The 18,085-nt window shown below is 51.0% G+C and overlaps 1 protein-coding gene across 2 annotated transcripts in view; it reads right to left on the minus strand.

The window, feature by feature from the left end:
- The window catches only part of GALNT14 (polypeptide N-acetylgalactosaminyltransferase 14), a 199,151-nt gene extending 186,289 nt beyond the window's left edge, over positions 1 to 12,862 (minus strand). For both annotated transcript variants that reach the window (XM_035000848.1, XM_035000849.1), the window contains exon 1: positions 12,446 to 12,862. In XM_035000848.1, coding sequence (XP_034856739.1) covers positions 12,446 to 12,574 — 129 coding nt within the window. In that variant the 5' untranslated portion in view covers positions 12,575 to 12,862. The remainder of the gene's footprint in view (positions 1 to 12,445) is intronic.
- Positions 12,863 to 18,085: the final 5,223 nt, after the last annotated feature.

Here is an 18,085-nt window from a genome sequence, read left to right on the forward strand (position 1 = left end):
GGCACCGTGGAATCAGAAGGGCGACAGCATGACCGTGCTGACGAGCACCAGCTAAATCTCAGCCTGCTGACCTCATAGGGTGCTCATAAAGAATGAGTGACTTAACTCAGATAAAGCACCTAGCATTTCTCCCAACAGGCAGTCACACACCCCTTTCCCCTCAGAAAACTCTCCTTTCTGCAAAGACTCCTGGCATATTAACAGTGGTCACAAACCAGTTTCATCTCTAGCATTTCATGTAGGACACCTGACAGTCACTTGAACCATTTACCCAGGTCATGGCCTGAGCTGTCCCTTGGCTCTTGCCGCAGTGGGGATCTCTCTCCAGGCAACCCAGGAAGCTCCCAAGGGCTCTTTCAGATGGTCCTACCCATGGCACTCATAGCCACCCTGGGTGGGAAGACAGCCGGAATCTCACACTGCTGGGCACACACCGTCAACCTACCTGTAGAAAGATGGCCGACTCGGTGGGGAGGGGAGGGGGGTGCTGGTGCCTGAAACACCCAAATGTCCATCCCATCCTCCGTGAACCCAGGTAACAAGGACCAAATCTTAAAATGCCACAAAAAAAGCAACCGGGTCGGGGTGCCTGAGTGGCTCAGTTGGTTAAGCGACCGCCTTCGGCTCAGGTCATGATCCTGGAGTCCCGGGATCGAGTCCCGCATCGGGCTCCCTGCTCGGCAGGGAGTCTGCTTCTCCCTCTGACCCTCCCGACCCTCCCCCCTCTCATGCTCTCTCTCTGTCTCTCTCTCTCTCTCTCTCAAATAAATAAATAAATAAATAAATAAATAAATCTTTAAAAAAGCAACCGGGTCATTTATTTGGCAATTAACTCCAGCACTGATGTCACAGGGAAAACCCTACGATCCCTTACCCCTCACAATGATGCTGTGCCCGTGGGAAAGATCTGGATGCTGCTCTGGAATTGCCCCACTTTTTCCCTGGAAGAATCTAACACACTTCAGGGCCTGATGTGTGGCACTCAATACATACCAGCTCTCACGACCCCCCTTTGAGACTGGAAGAAAACAAGAAGATGACCAGATTATAGCTCAATAAACAAATACGCTTAGTATGACTGGGGAAAATTGGAAGTCTTGGCCCCAAAAGAGAAGAAAGGAAATTGCACATTATAAAAAGGAATATGCACTTACAGTAGAAAATAACATAAATGTGGCTCATTTATGGTATTAATAGCAGGTATTTGTTTTTGGTGCTAATAATCTAATTAGCATTCAATCCAATGCATCCTTTATCATCAGCTGATCCGTAATTACTGCTCCATGCTGAGTATTTTCCCGGCACATGATAGCTTTCAACTCCTCAGCACAAACAACCAAATAATTAGTGCTATTATGCTGGATAAGGGACTCCTCCTCTCCGAGGGACGATGTTGGGAGTGGTCAGCCATCCACTACGGCCTCTCCGTTTTCCCATCTGTTGATCGATTCTCACTGTCCCCTCTCCGATCAGGCCTGAAACACGCCTTAATGCTCGCAAGAAAGTGATACCTTGCAGACTTCCTTTTTTCAAGTTCATCCCTGGGACCAGAAACATTCCCAGTCATCCGCAGGAGCGAAGTGTTCATAAGGATGTCAAATGGTGCCGAAAGCACAATCTATTTCTCTTTGCAAATGTAAAGTTTTCTCCTTGAATACTGTTATAAAATGACTTGTCCTGGAAGAGCTAGCTTCTGACATAAAACTACTGCATCCAATAGCTTCTGGTCAAAACAAGATGTGTCTAATTCCCGGAAGCACTATGGGATTCACTTTGGGACAGCAACACCAGCCAACATCCTACTCACGGTTCCCACCATCCTGAAGGCCTTCCGACTGCACCCCTTCTCCTAGAATCCTCCCCATCATCCTATGATCCAGTGATGAAGGGGTTAACACTCAGCACATACTTTGCTTTTTTTAAAAAAGGAATATAAAACTATTTATTGACCACTGTTTACCAGTATTTACAAGAAAGTACACAATATACAGCTGGATAACATTCTGACTACAAAGTTATTGTTTTTCCTGGTTCCTGCTGAACCAGTAACTCAAATACTGAGAAGATTGAGGCTACATGTCAGGAATGAGTTGGGGTAAAGAAAAACTGTGGTTGGCTAGAGCCCCCACCATACCAGTTGTTAAACGTCTCCCTGATTATAAAGGGGAATAAGATTTGGGAAATTGGAAAGACATATCAAGACCTTTCTCCAGAGACGGTCTTATCCAGGAAACAGGAACCAATAGCTATCAAAAGAACAAAATGACTATGCTCTGACCCCAAATGAGGTGCTAAAATCTGGGTCAGAAGCCACACATGCAGTTCAGATTTTTTTTAACTTTTTATTGAAGTGAAATACACACACAGAAAAGAGCGTGCATTCGATGAATTTTCACAAAGTAAACACACCTGAGTAACTAGCACCCAGATCAAGAAACTAAACAGAACCAGTTCTCCCCAATTATCTCCTGCCTTCTTATTTTTTTTAAGATTTTACTTATTTATTTATTTGAGGGAGAGAGCACGCGTGAGCAGGGGGAGCGGCAGAAGGAGAAGCAGACTCTCCACTGAGCAGGGAGCCTGACCCGGGGCTTGATCCCAGGACCCTGAGATCATGATCTGAGCTGAAGGCAGACGCTTAACAGACTGAGCCACCCGGGCACGCCTCCTCTGCCTCCTTCTTGTCACGGACTCCAACCAAGGGTCCCCATGAAACTGACTTCTAACACCATAGATTAGTTTTGCAGGTTTCCGTACTGAATATAAATAGAATCCCATTGTCAAATCTGGCCGGCCCTCCACCTGTTTCAGCATATCCTGCAAACTAAGAAAGCAGTTCACATGTATAAATATTTGAAAATACGTAATCCTAAAAGGAGAATACTTCATGAGATGTGAAAGATCTATGGAATTCAAATTTCAGTGTCCATAAATAAAGTTTTATTGGGACACAGCCACACTCATTTGTTTACATACCGTCTGTCACTCCGCAATAGCACTGTTGAGTAGATACGGCAGAAACTGTCTAACCTAAAAAACCAAAAATACTTACTATCTGGCTCTTTCCAGAAAAAGTTTGCCGACTCCTATTCAGGTACATGACGTTCACTCAAATACAAATTCACTTTTCTTGGGCTTACAGCTAGGAGTGAAACTGCAGAGGCAGAGGTATGCTCAGCTTTCATAGACACTACCAAGAAGCTTTCCAAAAATATACCCTCAGTTCTAAGGGAAAAGCTAAAACCTGGAGCAGAAACCATAACGTCAGTTTTAAGAGAGGCAGGGAGAATTTAATTACAGGGAGTTATCTCATCCAGAATTGAGCAAATATGATTAGAAAATCATGAGGGCCTCCGAGTGGAGAGGGAAAATACCAGTTACTAGGTTCACACTTTTTTTGTTCCTACTCCATGCACCGGCTTTAAAAATACAGTTCCCTTTAATGTTGCCATGCTCAGTGGAAATTGACAGGAGAGAAAAAGTCATGTTTCTGCTTGGGATCTTGGAGTAGACACTCACTTTGTCATTCAGGCCAACATAAGAAAAGCACCACCAGGAGCCCTCCAGTAGGTCATCGGAAGTGCAGACAAAATATCCAGGAAGACATTAGCAGCTCCTGATTTTATGCTCTCATACTGAACCGTGCACACGGGGCAGCAAGTATAACTCACGCCCATCCTCCCAAGCAGCCACAAAGCAGCTGAGCCCTGTGCTGGGTCCAGCCAGCGGCCCAACTCCAGGGCAGAAGTGAGCCGTCAGTCATCAACGGTTCTCAAGGCTAAACAGCACAACACAGGCAGGATGCCCTCTGTCTGGCTCAGGTGATGTGTCCTATCTCCTAAAGGCACTTCCCTGGAGTCATCCCCCACACATCTGCCATGCATTTCAAACAGGACCTATTAGATTCTTTCAAATGACATTTTTCCTCTTAGAGGGGACTTGCTTCTGATTGTTTAAGGACCACATTCATCACGAAAGGGATTCAAATCAACGGGTATCTATCTTAATTGCACAATCCTGTTGACTTGTGAGAGGAGCAGCCTCGTGAATGACAGCAGAGCCTCATTTCCTGCTGTCAGCCCCCCGCCAACCCAGAAGGGACCTGGCTGGTGAGCGTGGGCTGACCCACACCAGGACAGAGCCACCCTGGTCCAGCATCTTCCCACAGCAGAAGGACCGTGGAACGGTCCTGTAGGGCCCGTGGGCAAGTAACACTTGGCCCATCCTGGAAGAAAACCCAAAGTTCTCTTGGCCCTCCAGTGGCCCTCCTGAGATGCGCTCTCTGGTGACCCTGAAATCCACTTCTCAGTTCCCTTCTGCATGCAGAAAAGCAATGCTGGTGTTTTAGAGGTCAGGAGTCGTTTCCCAGCACAAGCATTAACCTTTTGTCCATAAGAAAATATACATACAATATACACATACATAAAATAGAGATCACTTCCCCCTGGAAAAGGAAGCTAACCAGAAGCTGAGCATGACCACGAAGAAAAGAGCGCGAGCTTTAGAGTCAAAAGAGTGAGTTCAAGGCCACTTACTGGTTGGGGGTGCTTGCCAGAATCTCCTCCCCCTTACAACCTCGGCTTCATCACACTTCAGAAAGTGAGAGTAATAATAACGTCTATTTCATGTGGAGGCAGGAAAGATCAAATGAGGCATCTGGGAATACAAACACCGTGTAAACCATAAAACATCACAGGACGTGGTAGAGGAAAGGAGCTACCACTTAACGTCCTGTTCCTGATTCACCGTTAATTAAGCAAGTCTTTGAGCCAGTTCCTCTGCCCATGAAGACCCCAGGCCCACCCAATAAGGATGTCAGTCTTTTCAGCACCCAGCTGGCAGCCATCAATTGGCCATCTATTAACAGCCAATTATCTGGGCAGCTTAATTAATCTGTGCACCACGTGCTCTGATCTCCCCAAGATCCTAGAAAACAATGAGCCTGATATATAGGCGCCAGCTAATTTTTCGATGGCCACCAAGGAATTTGGTGTGCACGGTGCCTGTGTGTGGCAGCTGGGAGGGGTGGGCCCATAAATATTGATTAGACCAGTCTCTCTGTGGCTTGGGGCTGGGGGGGAGGTTAGGGAAGTAATGAATGACTACAGTGTTCTCCAAGGAACAAGAGAAGCGACATAAATCTCCAGTCCCGACCACGGGGAAGAAAACCCTAATTTCTAAACCTCAGTGAGACACGGAAAAGAGACAGCAAGCCTCCTTTGGAGAGAGCTTGTCAAGATGGGGTGGTCATACCCGTTCGGTAGATGCTTCCCTCTCTCTCCTGGCCCGGAATGAGATGCAAATTAGGTTTAAACAGCCGGGATCATTAGGAAGGAGGCAGCTGGGTGGCTGTTCCCTTCATCTGGGAATTCAAATCCAATGGCAGGAACATGTGAGTATGCCGCTCTCCCCTGCATTTCCTTGAAAGATCGCTGTAGTGCTTACAGTTAAGAAGACAAGTGACATGAGGAGAATTTAATTATTTTTTTAAGTGCCTAATCTTGTCTCTGGGAATGGTATGCAGAAGAGACGTGATACTTGGAAGCCGCAGCGTCCAAGAGGCAGTGGGTCGGCCGGCTCCTCGGCTGCTGCAGGAAGGGCACAGGGCATCCGAGCAGAATGGTCCAGGGCGGCCCAGGGCAAGAGCAGCCACTCCCCTCCTTCATGAACATCCAGAACAGCAGGGATGCAGGCTGCTCCTGACCTTGGCTGGAGCCTGCAAGGGACGTCCTGGGCTCCCGTCCCTCCGGACTTGTTCCTGGGGCTCCCGGCCGAGTGCCCCGGGGCTCTGTGCTCTGGACCCCACCAGCTCTCCAGGAGATGCAAATAAGAAGAGGGAGAACGTGGTGGAGGGAAGAGAAGCAGGAGGACTGCCGACCCCTGGCTCACACCACAGAGATCTCTTCCCCTCGCCACCCCCCCACCCCCGCCTCTCCGCTTCCTCGCGTTCATTAGGTCCCCTGATGGCAGCAGCTGCTGCCAAATGCAAAGGTTGCTGCCCTAGAAGGTCACATCAGGCCATTTATTCTCAAATACCAAAATACCAGAGCCAGCAGATTTCTGGAGCTTCTGCAGAATTCCCCAGGGCACCCGAGTACGCGTGTGTGTTCTTGCATATCCCAAAGGGGTTCTTTCTTAATCAGCTCAACATCAGAGGACTCAGAGACTGATTTATTTTTTTGGTTAATCTAGCGTTTCTGGTAAAATAATTAAAAGATAAGTAATAGACATGGAGTATCTGTGGCATAATTATTTATAGCCATGAGGTCTCACTTCGGAGTTATTTGCAAGTCACCCGGATCCACGGAGACTGCTGGTGGAGCGAGTGGGAGACGGGCCCCAGGCCACAGCACACCGCCCCCATTTCACAGCTGGGGAGACTGTGCCCGGGAGAAAGGACCCGAGTTACCCCTGGCACCTGCCAACGGGCTGCCACACGTACAAGAAAAGCCAGAAGGTGAAACGGCATGTGATTACAGGACAGGAGCTCCCAAGAGAGGGTGGGGGCTCTGTCTCCTGACTCCAGCAAGCAGGGCGTGCGAGGCTCTGAGGCTGCTGGGGAGCAGGGGGAGCCGACCACCCGCTCAGGGCCCTGCAACCAGTGGGAAGGGTCAGCAGCTAGCCGGCGCGGGCAGCGGGCTCAGCCACGCTCACTTCCCCAGCAGATGGTGGGTCTAGAATGTTGGTCTCTGGGGTGGAATGTGCAAAAGCCATGGCAGGGTTTACAGACTGCCCCGAAGAGAGGAGCGGGGAGGATGGGGCCCTGCTCTCTAATTCAGATGCTTTTCCAGGAATGCAGTGGGGACTTTGAGATGCTCTGGAAGAGTGACAAAACTGTACACGTTAGACCCTAAACAAGGGCACGGCAACACATTTCTTCAAGTGTGCCTGGTAATGGCTAAGACTGTTTTGGAAATTTGGGATGGAAAGCCGTGGGAGAGGATGCAGGCAAAGGAGGTAGACGAGATGGCTGTGAACCAGGCCGTGTGGAAACCCTGGGCCTCAGGAGTCAGCATTGGCAGCCTCATTCTGTCCCTGTTTGGTTTACAGATGACCTCTGATGCGTGGAAATTAACACTTTTAAATGATACAAACACACAAAAGCAACCTGGAAAAAGAGTAGTCTCTAAACAGGCTGGGGAGGCTTGTGACGGGGACATTAATTTCCCTTTCCTTCTTGGTTTTGCCCCTTTGTCTTCTCTGATTTGAGCAGGCATCATTCTACGCCTCCAGGAACATTTGAGACAGGGATTCCTGGTCTTTGTTTCCAAAAGCACGAGGCCACTCAGGCGAACAAGGTTTAGGGAAATAGAGAGCTCCCCAGACTGATTCAAAGAGAGTCCCTCAGAACAGATCCAGCGGTCCCTAGGACAGGGCCTCCCGCAGGGCCCTGGAGGGGAGGGCTCACTGGGAAAGCAAGCTGGGACGTGGGTACAACCCAGGGCAGGCCAAAAATAACCCAGGGTGGAGAGATTCCCACCAGCCTAATGGCCTGGAATTTGGGCGCTGGGGGAGAGCTCAGGGTTTGTTTTGTTTTGTTTTGTTTTTAAAGCAGCTTATTGATATCTACAAAGCAAAGATATGCCATTTCTTGGACACCTGACATTCCAACCTGCTACTTTTCATATTTCCCATCCCCTTATAGCAACCCCTGCTGGATCACGAGGCAACACTACCCTCCATCTGTTCTAGGAACCTCTGCAGAGGGGAAAACAGCCCAGCACAGGGCACAGTCACCAGCAACAGGAGTGAATGAAAGGATGAACATTCATCTGACAGTGGGCTACTTCTGGTCATGCCAGAGTCAAAATTCCCTGGACAGAGTCCAATATGCATGCACTGAGTATCAGCAGATGAATAGGGTCTCTCTCTCTAAAATGCATAATTTTTTTTAATGGGAGAAATGATCTACTAAATGGGGAATAAAATAGCAGTGTCATATACTCAAGGCATTTGTGGTATGCAAATATTACAGAAAGACAAGCTCTCTTCTAATAGTGTTTGCTATATTTCTAGTAGAGCACAAATATATCTACATGGGCCCGAGGCACTTTATTCAAAGACTTTACATTTCCAATACCTTCCTCAAAAAGTACCCTCAGGCCTCAAATTCTTTTGCTTTACTAAGCCCTAAGCCCCTGGACTAAATTTAGTTTCTTGGAAATCAGAGACAAATTTGCTGGGTTTTTTTTCTTTTAATTCTGTCAGTTATTGTATAATTCTCCAAATGGCAAACAAATGATAGGGGAGAGAAGAAATAAAAACATTTTTTCAGGTATTTTTAGTGGTACAGTATTTATCACTGAAATACAGTTTGAATTAAGACATCCAACTTGTTATATGATTTTCAATTAGGAATTAGAGCTCTGCAGAATTTGGGGGTGGGGGACCCGGCAAAAGAATCAAATCAACATTAAAAAGTCAAACTTAAAGAAATCTTTACTTGAGCTATTAATAGAACCAGCCCTTCTTGGAACTAAAAAAAGGAAGAAAGAAAGAAATCCAATTAATTTCCTTAAACCAGGAGTGCGGCATGCCTTCTCTACATCAGTTGAATTGTAACAAGGCGTAGGTTTTATTTTATTATCAGGCCCACTTTGGAGATCCCATTACTAGGTGAATGAGGATGCTTCCCAACTCTGGGAGGGGAGGCAAGGAAGGGCCTGGGAACTAGAGCTCGTCCCAGAGCCCAGGAAAGTCAACTTGCTACATGGAATCTACACAGAGGGGTCCCCGGCCCAGAAGGCCCGGCCACAGTCTCCAGTCCCTCCACCAATCCCCTGACTTCTCTAAATAGTTTTAAGGGAAGGGAGTCCACAGCCCGTGCTTTGGAAAATAAGCTGACACCCTCTCCCATGGCAGGAAGGAGCCCAGGTGGGATGAAAACTTCCCAAAGGCTTCCACACGCCCAAGGCAAGAGCTCTCCCCAGGACTAAGAATGAACATTTCCTAGGGAAAGCTAGGGTACTACACTCACTCGAAACTGAGTTTTTTCTTACAATAGACAAATGTCCCACCTGAATCCCTACTATTGAGGAAACGATCTCGATCCTGGCCATGATTCCTAAACCAGTGGTGCTCCAACCATTGGATGCAACCTCCCATGGGACCCTCCCCACCAGGGTGCGCTCTGTCCCATCAAGGGAGCCTCCTCTGCCCCAGCTGGCCTCCTCCAAGGGCAGAGCAGGATTTCCCTCCACGGTAGTTCCCCCACAAATTACACCAACCCCCTCCGCCCTCCCTGGAGCTCTCCAAAGGCAAGCGCCTAGGGTTGAGCCATGGAAATGCTGGAAAGTAGGTTGGGAAACACAGGCAATAAATATCCCTAACCTCCCCCATCACCCACAAGTGTAGACCCGGGCAGTGCACACAGCATAGCGCCCTGGAAGGAGCCTGTGGGTGGGCAGTTCCCAAAGTGATCCCCATTCCATTCTTATCCCTGACGCTGCCACTTAATAATAACCTCGTTATCTTGGGCCAGTTGTATAACTTCATCAACCAGTCTTGTCTGCATAAAAGTATTACCTGCCCCATGCGGTTGTTGTGGAGATTAAATGAGCTAATATGCATGAAATAGAGTTTGTGAATTTGTAAAGCACTACACACATACTAGTTACTGTTATTTTACATGAGTGCACATGCTCACACAAGCTTGGTCCTTGAGAAACTCAAGAAGAATGAAATCATTCGGCCATATTTACATGGGGCTAACCAAACCATAAAAAAATCAACACACTTAGTATTCTTCATCTAGCTCCAAATGTTATCCATCAATAGGCTGCTTCCGACTCACATGGAACACTTGGTAAAGACAGTGATTCTAGGACCTTCTCCCAAACCCACAGAATCATAATCACTGCAATAAACCCCAAAGCTTGTATGTTAAACGAGCTCACCGGGGGATTCTGACACGCAGTCAGGTTTGGAACCAGCCGCACTCCTCCTGGACAGGATGTGACATTTCCTAAATAGATCAGTCACGGCAATAAAATTGTTCTGGCGCTAAGGACTCTTTGTCTCTCCATCTCTTTCCTCAGATACAAATACCAGACACAAATACACTCACAAATACAACACTTATATGTGGACACACGAGGTCATATAAACAGGTGAAAAACACGAAGGAGTAATACACTAAGAAGGGTGCCTAATAATAAAAGGCATCAGGATTTTTAAAGTCTATAGAATTTGTGTTTCTAAAGAATACAGAAAATGGGAGGAAGAGGAAATACGTTATTACGACAAAAAGCAAGGGGTCAAAACTAGAAGACCCCCTCTTCTATGCCTGGACAGCACTATGCCCAGAATTCCAAAATTAGACCACTCCCCCCACCCCACCCCCTACTCATTTGTTTGTAATTCTGTCTCAACCAGGAATTTGTGAAAGCCTCCCCACCTCCCTGCAAAGGGGCAGGGACACCGTATCCTCCAAAGCCAGCACAGAGCCCAGCAGAGAGCTGCCTTCAATAATTGTGTGTCCAGCACACACCAGAATGAGAGGAGGCAGGTAAGGACGAAAGACAAAGTGCACAAAGAGGGATAGAGATTTCTTGTCCCAGCTCCCTGGTGTAAACTAAGAATATGCAAGCTTAAGTTAATGAGGTCCAACGCAAAACGGAGAGAGTTCATGTCCCTGCAGGCATCATTAACTGCAGACCCACCCCAGGGGAAAAAGAGGAAAAGCTCTGCAGACCTACTGGCAGGTCTAAGGTGAGAAAATTGATCCAGCGCTCCAAAGGCTGCTTGAAATCACCAGTCTGATCTCATCACTCCACTGCTTACTGCCCCTCCAAGGGTTCCTAGCACCCACAAGGTCCTACCCAATCCAACCCTTATACACCTGCCCTCAGCCTCATTCGTGCCATCAGCCACATGGTTTACGCTCAAATTATGCCAAACTCACACAACCTGCTGTGTCATTCCTCTGAGCCTGTTTGGTACAGTTAACCTCTACCTGGAACGCCCTCCCTACCTCCTGGCAAACCTACTGTTCATCCTTCTCAACTCAGTTCTGTTATATCTTCCTCCTCCAGGAAGTCCCCAGGCTCCCATGACACCCAGTGCACTGAGCTCTGTTGGCCCTCAGTGAACTACATGGTCCTGGCCCCTTCCTGAGCAAATCCCCTATGTCCAGAGAGCAAGTTCTGCACCTCCGTACCCATAGTCCCTAGCACACGGCCTGGCACACAACGCACCACCAATAAACGCTTGTGGAACTCAACTGGGCATTAGCAACATTCCAGAACATAAGTGCCAGAAGACTTAGCTAAAAGGGAATCTGAGAGACACCTTGATATAGTGGAAAGATTCTGAATATCCGAGGTCTGAGTTCAAATCACAATGACCTAAGGCAAGGTACAAAGACTGAACGTGCTTAATCTATGAAATTAGGACACCACCAGCTCATACAATTACTTATGAAGAAGCACCCACTGTGTACCTGGCACAAAGTGGGTCCCCTATACTGTACTTACTGGGGAGACTCCCCTCTTCCCCCCTCCCCCCCTTTTTTTAGCCTCTGGCTTCAGACCATAACCTCCTCCAAGTGCTTTTTCCCAGTCCCTGAAGGACTGCTCTGGACCCCGTTCATAAATGGTGCCTGGCTGGCCAGGAACCCCCAGAGGCCTCCTTCTGTGTCCCGCGACCAGGTGTGTGGAAGAGGAGACAGAGGAATGGGGGCTCTGAAGACAGGTAAGAGTGTGCCCGAAGGGAGAACCTTCTGGCTGCGCTTGGAGGAACCGACTGGGCAGGAGTTGAAAAAGCCACTTCGATTATTCTCATTTCCCCAACTCCCCACCAACACCAAGGCGTCTGCTTTTACAGGCTCTTCAGTGGCGTTCAGGGCACATTCAACTTCCCACGCAGCTGGAGAGCTCGGGGACAATCAGAAAGCAAGAGTGGCGACAGGCCGGCGGGCCCCGGCAGCAGGCGTGCGGGAGGCTGCACGGCGCTCGCCCGCGATGCACACGCGCGCGCGGCGCACCCCGGGCCTCCGGCCTCCCCTGGTCGGGCCTGGCAGCTGCGGGAAGGAAGGAGGTCAGCGCGGCGGCCAGACTTCTCGCGGGCGCCAGCACCCGCCGGCCCTGCCACCCGACCCGACCGCCCGCGGCTCGCCCGCGGCGCCCACGGGCCGCCACCCCTGAGCGGCTCGTCTGCAGCGCCCCCTCCGCCCCGGGACCCCCGCGCGCTGCCCAAGTTCAGCGCCCGGCTCTGCGAGCGCGCGCCCGCCACCCACACCCACTCCCACACTCCGCGGGTCCCGAGGTGCCCCGAGCTTCTCTAAATCCAGAAATATCACCCCGTGGCCGCATCCGGCGCCCCGTTACCTGCTCGCGGCACCCAGACCCCCGCCCCGGCTTCCCGAGAGCCCGCAAGCCCGGCGCGCGGGCTGCGCGCACTCCTGCAAACCAGTGCCCCGCGCCCACCACGCCGCCCAAGCCCGTACCTTGGGGGTCTGCACTTCAGGTCCCGGCGGCACCTCCAACTTCTTCTTCGTTACCCAGAAGAACAGCAGCACGGTGATCCAGAGCACCCCGAAGATCGGCAGCGCCAGGCGGCGGGTCAGGCGCCGCATGGTCCCGCTTGCCTCGTCTTCTCCGCGGCGCTACGCCCCTGGGGCACCCCCTGGCGGTCAGGGTCGGAGGGGCAGGAGTCCGGGAGAGCGGCGGCCCCGAGATCGGAGTGCAGGGGCGGCGGGAAGCTGCTAGGCGCCCCGCCCGCTTCGGAGAGAAGCGAGCAGAGGCGGAGGTCTCGGGGCGCAGAGCGGCAGGGAAGGACCGAAGGGCAGCCAAGCTGGACACCCGCTCCCGCCGGGGAAGCGCAGCGGCAGCCGAGAAGCTCCCCGCGCCGCCGCCGCCGCCGCCGCCGCCTCGCCCGCCGCCGCCGCCGCCGCGAGGGAAACGGACTCGAGCTGCGGGGAGGGAGGAATCCGAGGCTGTGCCCGGCACCCCGGGAGGAACGCGAGGGGGGAGGGAGGGGAGGGAGCGCAGCTAGAGCGTGGGCCCGACAGACCGACTCTGAGGGAGCCCGGGCGGGAGCGAGCGGGGCTCTGCGAGGGGGCGCTACCGCCGCCCGCCGACCGAGGCGCACCGCGCTGCTCGGGGGCCGCCCGAGCCGAGCCCTGGACGCAACTCCCGGGCCGGCCTGGGTTGGGGCGGGACCCGGCAGGAACCGTGCCCCCGCAGCGCCGCCACCCCGGCTGCGCGCTGGGACCTCGGGGCCGGCCCGCGCCCGGCCGAGCCGCGCCTCGGAGGACTTTCCCGCTCGCCGCGGGGGCTGCACGTGGCGCTCACTCCCGGGGCCCGCCGCCAATGCACCCGCCTTCGGGGAGCCGGCGCTGGGACCGCGGCCCGCGGGCGCTGGCGGGGCTGCTGCCTCAAGCGTGGTTCACTCTCCGGGCCGCTCAGGCCCAAGGCCGAGTTCAGCCAACTCCCCACGGCGTTTCTATGCCTGCCTGCAGGTGCCTAGCAACTTTTTCTGCTTAATAGAACGCTGAGCTGGTCAAAATCTTTTTAAAAATTAAGGCGCAATTATCTCCCTTAAGGGTTTGCTCTCCCTGTAAACACCAGGGCTCTGTGCTCATAAGGAAGCAGGGGTCCAAAGTTGCGCCAACCACATGGGGTACTTGGAAAATGACCCAGGGAAAGCCCCTTTTCCCAAATGCCCTTGGAAAGTGCATTGTCCTCCTTTTTGCAAATTCAAACTATTTGGGTCTAGAGGCAGAGCAAATTACGGATTGGATTCCCGTGTAGGCCTCCGCTAGGCTGGAATCATGGTGCTATCACTGGTCTAGGGGTTCCTGGCCTGGGTCAGACTTACTAGCTGTGCGAATGTTGGGCAAGTGCTTTCTCCAGCCTTAGATTCTTCATCTGTACAATGGTGGGGATGGTAATACCTCCTTTGACAGTGAGTGAATAGTTGTGAGAGTTGAATTCGAGGTGCTGGTGTTATTCTGATCATTTGATCCCTCTAAGAGGGGTATGAAAAACACTGTCCTGCCTGGGGGGACAGTGGCTGCCAGACTGTGCCATTTTAATGTCCGCAGCCCTAGCTGGAGGGGTACTTAATGTCATCAAGTTGCTGGGGAAGGTGAGGATGATGTACTTCCCACTGTATAGCGGCCAGCCACCTGCCTCTCCCCACAGAGCTCCGCAGAGGGGAAGCCCCGAACCCTGTCTGGAGGTGGGGCAGGTGTGGAGCAGGGGGGACTCTGGAATTCATTCTCCAGTAAAATGGAGCCCCCCAAAAGTGGAGTCAGTTAGGGAGGAATCTGCCGAAAGCCCCTTGTGCTTGGTGTCTTGTCATTCAGCCACAGGGCAGTCCTGCCTCACGGCCCCAGGGAGTCCTTGACCAGGCTGTGGATAACAAGTTTCGGGTTGGGAACAGAGGTGGAAATCAAACAGCCCAGAAAATGCTGAGCACTCTTGGCAGCCCGTTTTAAGATTCAGCTGAACTCTCAGACCATCACATAGAACCTGGTGGGGGGGGGGGTCCAGGACTCACCTTTATTAGAACTCTGTACACTGAAAGGTCGGGGTAGGCTCCCCAGCCGCCACTTTGGCTGGGCAAAAATCCAGGTAGATCACTGTAATGGGAGGGGTGAGGGGAGCAGAAAGAGAACCCATCCCTGCAGTATCTCGAGCTCCCTGGATCTCTTCCAGGGGCCTCATCCTGGACCTGCAGGCTCGGGCCCGCACAGTGCTGTGGCAGGCTCTGCAGGGGACCCCCAGGCAAGCCACTGAGATGCTGTCACCACGGCGTAGTCCATCGCTCAGCGCTTTGTGATGTTGCTTCTCAGTAACAGATGGCAGACAGTTACACAACCGCCGAGCTTTAGAGATGGTGCGGCACCAAACTGCCTGCTGCCCAGGGACTGAGGGGCTTCATTCCACTGGGCATCTAGGGAAACCGAGGCCCTGGGTTTCCCGGGGCAGCTCCACGCAGGGCCTGCAATGCCTGGGAGAGCAGGGATTGCCTTCCGAGGTGCTTGCTTCTTGAATCACTATTTTGTCCTCTACTCAAGTGGAGAAGATCAGGATTGAAATCCACTTCAGATGGGACTTCGAACACCTGGAGGCCAGGTGAGTCCCCACACAGGACCCAGCCCCGTAGGTCTCTCCCAGGACCCAGCACGGGGTCCCCCACGCTCTGGCAGATATTTAAAACCTTAATAACCATCTTAAGTAATGCAGAGCACAGTTGATCCCAGTGGGGGATTAGCTATCATTGGTGATTAATCCAAGTTACTTTTTTTCTTCATCACAGTTTATATGGGAAGGAAAAGCTCCTAGCAAAAGATTTAACATGGCAGGAAATAAGAGGAATTAAACAAGTACACTCATTAGGAATAAGGAATTAGAAATATCCCAGTGCCCTAAAATGGATCTACCTCCCTGGTCTTGATATTCCTGAGCAAGTTCCTCATTCCTCAGGGTGTCAGTTTCCCCACCAGTAACGTCATGCCTTCTCAAAGGCCCTTCCGGCTCACACACGGAGGGTCCCAACCTTCCTCGTCCCTGGATCAGGACTCTTCTGCTATGCCTGTCGTTGGCAAGTTCTGTGTAAGCTGTTCTCTCCTCACAGCCGAAGACATTACAGAGGAAATTGGGTATTGGAGCAGATGTGAGTCATTCATGTTAGTATAAAAACTATGGAATAAAACCCATTATGGCCCCGGAAAGCTGTGTAAAGCAGCATATGGAGCAAATGTAAGCTGGAAGCCGGAGGAAGCTGGGAAATCCAAGGCACATGCTCTCCGGCAGCTTTGGCTTTGGGCTTTCCCACTTTCCTTCTGGTTTCCTTGAGCTGTCCTCCCACCATCCTTACTGAGCTCACCGCAGAGCCGGCAGCCTTTTGCTCCTTTCGGATCCTATTCCCTGCATCCCTCCTCTCTGCCCACTGTGTGACTTAAATGAAAGAGTGTGCGTGCATGCGGGTCTTCCAACTGCATGCTTATTAGACCTGTCACCACCAGCGAGATGCCCTCTGTGCCAGCCTAATGAGATTTTTACCCACAGAGGCCCAGGTGGCTTTCTGTTGAGGTCTTTACCACTTCCAGGCCACGGGGAGAGGTAACGGGACGCCGGGCAGATGGTCGCGGGGATGCACGCGGGCCCCGCCCTGGCAGGGGGCCCTGGCAGCTGCAGGAGCACGCCAAGAATTCAGAGAGGCCTTGTCTTTATTCCACAGTCGTACAGACACAGGTCTTCGGGCCGACCCCTGCAGTCTGCTCTGTTCAAGTTCTGCAACTATAAATAATACATCAGCCCCTTTTCCTCTGTGCTCCTCTCCCTTTTCCCTGCCGCTGTAGATTCTGTCACAACCACATGCCCCAAGTCTCCTGCAAGGCCTTTTGATAAAGTGAGAGATAGGACTCTTTCGGCCGCATGGGAAATGAGCATGAGCCATTACCAACCTGCCTACCTCCTCCCTCTGCCACGTTGGTGCATCTTTGTCAGAAGAATAAAGCCGACTGGCTTTTCCTCTCATCTTTGATGAGTAGATGGGTGGCTTTATGTAAGAGATCTGAGGATCACCCTTCTGGATCTTGCTCTGTCCATTAAACAACTCCTTTCACCATCCTACTACCGTCTACCCCTCCTCCCTTTTTTTCTGAGGTATAATTTGGTTCCTAGAAAGGGATTTATATCTTTGTATTTCAAAAGCCTGCTTCTTCTTTCATTATTTGAAATGCCCCCAAACTTTCTTTGTTCCTTCTCCAAATACCAAGTGGAAAACTTACTATTGCCCCAGTGATATGTCTTCACTGCTTGTAGAAAGTGATTCGGTCTTCAGTGGTAATGTCCTGCCGTGACCTGAGCCATGAGCCACCACCATCCCCCCACCAGAAAGTGCAAAGTTCTAATTGCATAAAGGGGTAACCCAATCAGCTTAAAGAAAAGTAGAGGAAAATTCTTTAACCTGAATTACCTAGAAGGGTTTCTGAAAGAGGAGCACACAAGCAGAAGAAATGGAGGGATTCAAAGACAGCTGTCATTTACTCCCCAGGTCCCCAGAATTTCAGACGGCCAGGTCTGACAGCCACCTGCATCATCTCTGACTATTAAAGACGGTCCTTGGGAGGCTTATGCTTAGAGGCACCTGTGAAAGGTAGAAGGGAGCAGGAGAGCTGGAGTCCCAGAAGGAACAGAACCGTGTGGGTTCTTTGCAATCTGGCAGGAACATCAGCAGTGAAAGGAGCCAAGCATGCCTCAGGGGTGGAAATGGGACAAACCTCCTTCCCAGGACAACTCCCAGGGGCCAATGGCAGATTCTGTGATCAAGTCTTCAGTGGATGTTGCATATTGAGCAGGGTGACCACATGTCCAGGTCATGTAAGAAAGTTCTGGTTTATTCCTATTTTCCCGGCATAATTATTGATAGTGCCCCCTTTGTTAAGAAATTGCTATTTTAGACAATACATTAGATGACTACTCTAATGGACAGGAGGGCTTCCAATGACATTGCCAAACACGAGATTGATTTTCTTAGGTGACTAAACATGCGGGTCTTTGCTGTTAAAAGTTCTTTTGTGTGTGTGCTGGGCTCAGGATAATCTCAATGTTCATGTGGGGCACTTTTCTGAGTAAATGATATTCAAGACTTTTCTCCAAGGATGAGGCCATGCGGACAAATTGAGCGAGCTTTAAATGGAGAAGAATTTTGTTGCCCACATCAGTATCTGATCCCATTTACTGACTGAAAGCATTTTACCCACCTAGCCACTCATTTATCCCAGAAAGCAGCCAGGTTCCTGGCACAGATGTCTCTTCAGAGGGTAGGGGTTCCTGACATCAGACCCTAATGATCCCTCCAACCATCTCTTCCTTTCACCCCCGTACCTACACAGGCCATGAAAGAAACATGAACGAGTCCAACAGGATAGGGTCAGGAAGACAACAGCTTAAGTGCAGTGGGAACAAGGGAACTGACATTCAACCTTCATTCTGAGGACACAGTGGGGGAGGGGGTGCAAGACCCACAGGGAAGCAGTTCTAACTGATCATGGCCAGTGGAGATCATTGCCAGAGTTTTCCAACTTCTCAACAGAAACAGAAGTCCAGACAACAATGTCACAGCTCCTGGA

Source organism: Mirounga leonina, unplaced genomic scaffold (assembly GCF_011800145.1).
Source record: "Mirounga leonina isolate KUSES-001 unplaced genomic scaffold, KU_Mleo_1.0 Mir_125, whole genome shotgun sequence".
NCBI classification, from domain to species: domain Eukaryota; kingdom Metazoa; phylum Chordata; class Mammalia; order Carnivora; family Phocidae; genus Mirounga; species Mirounga leonina.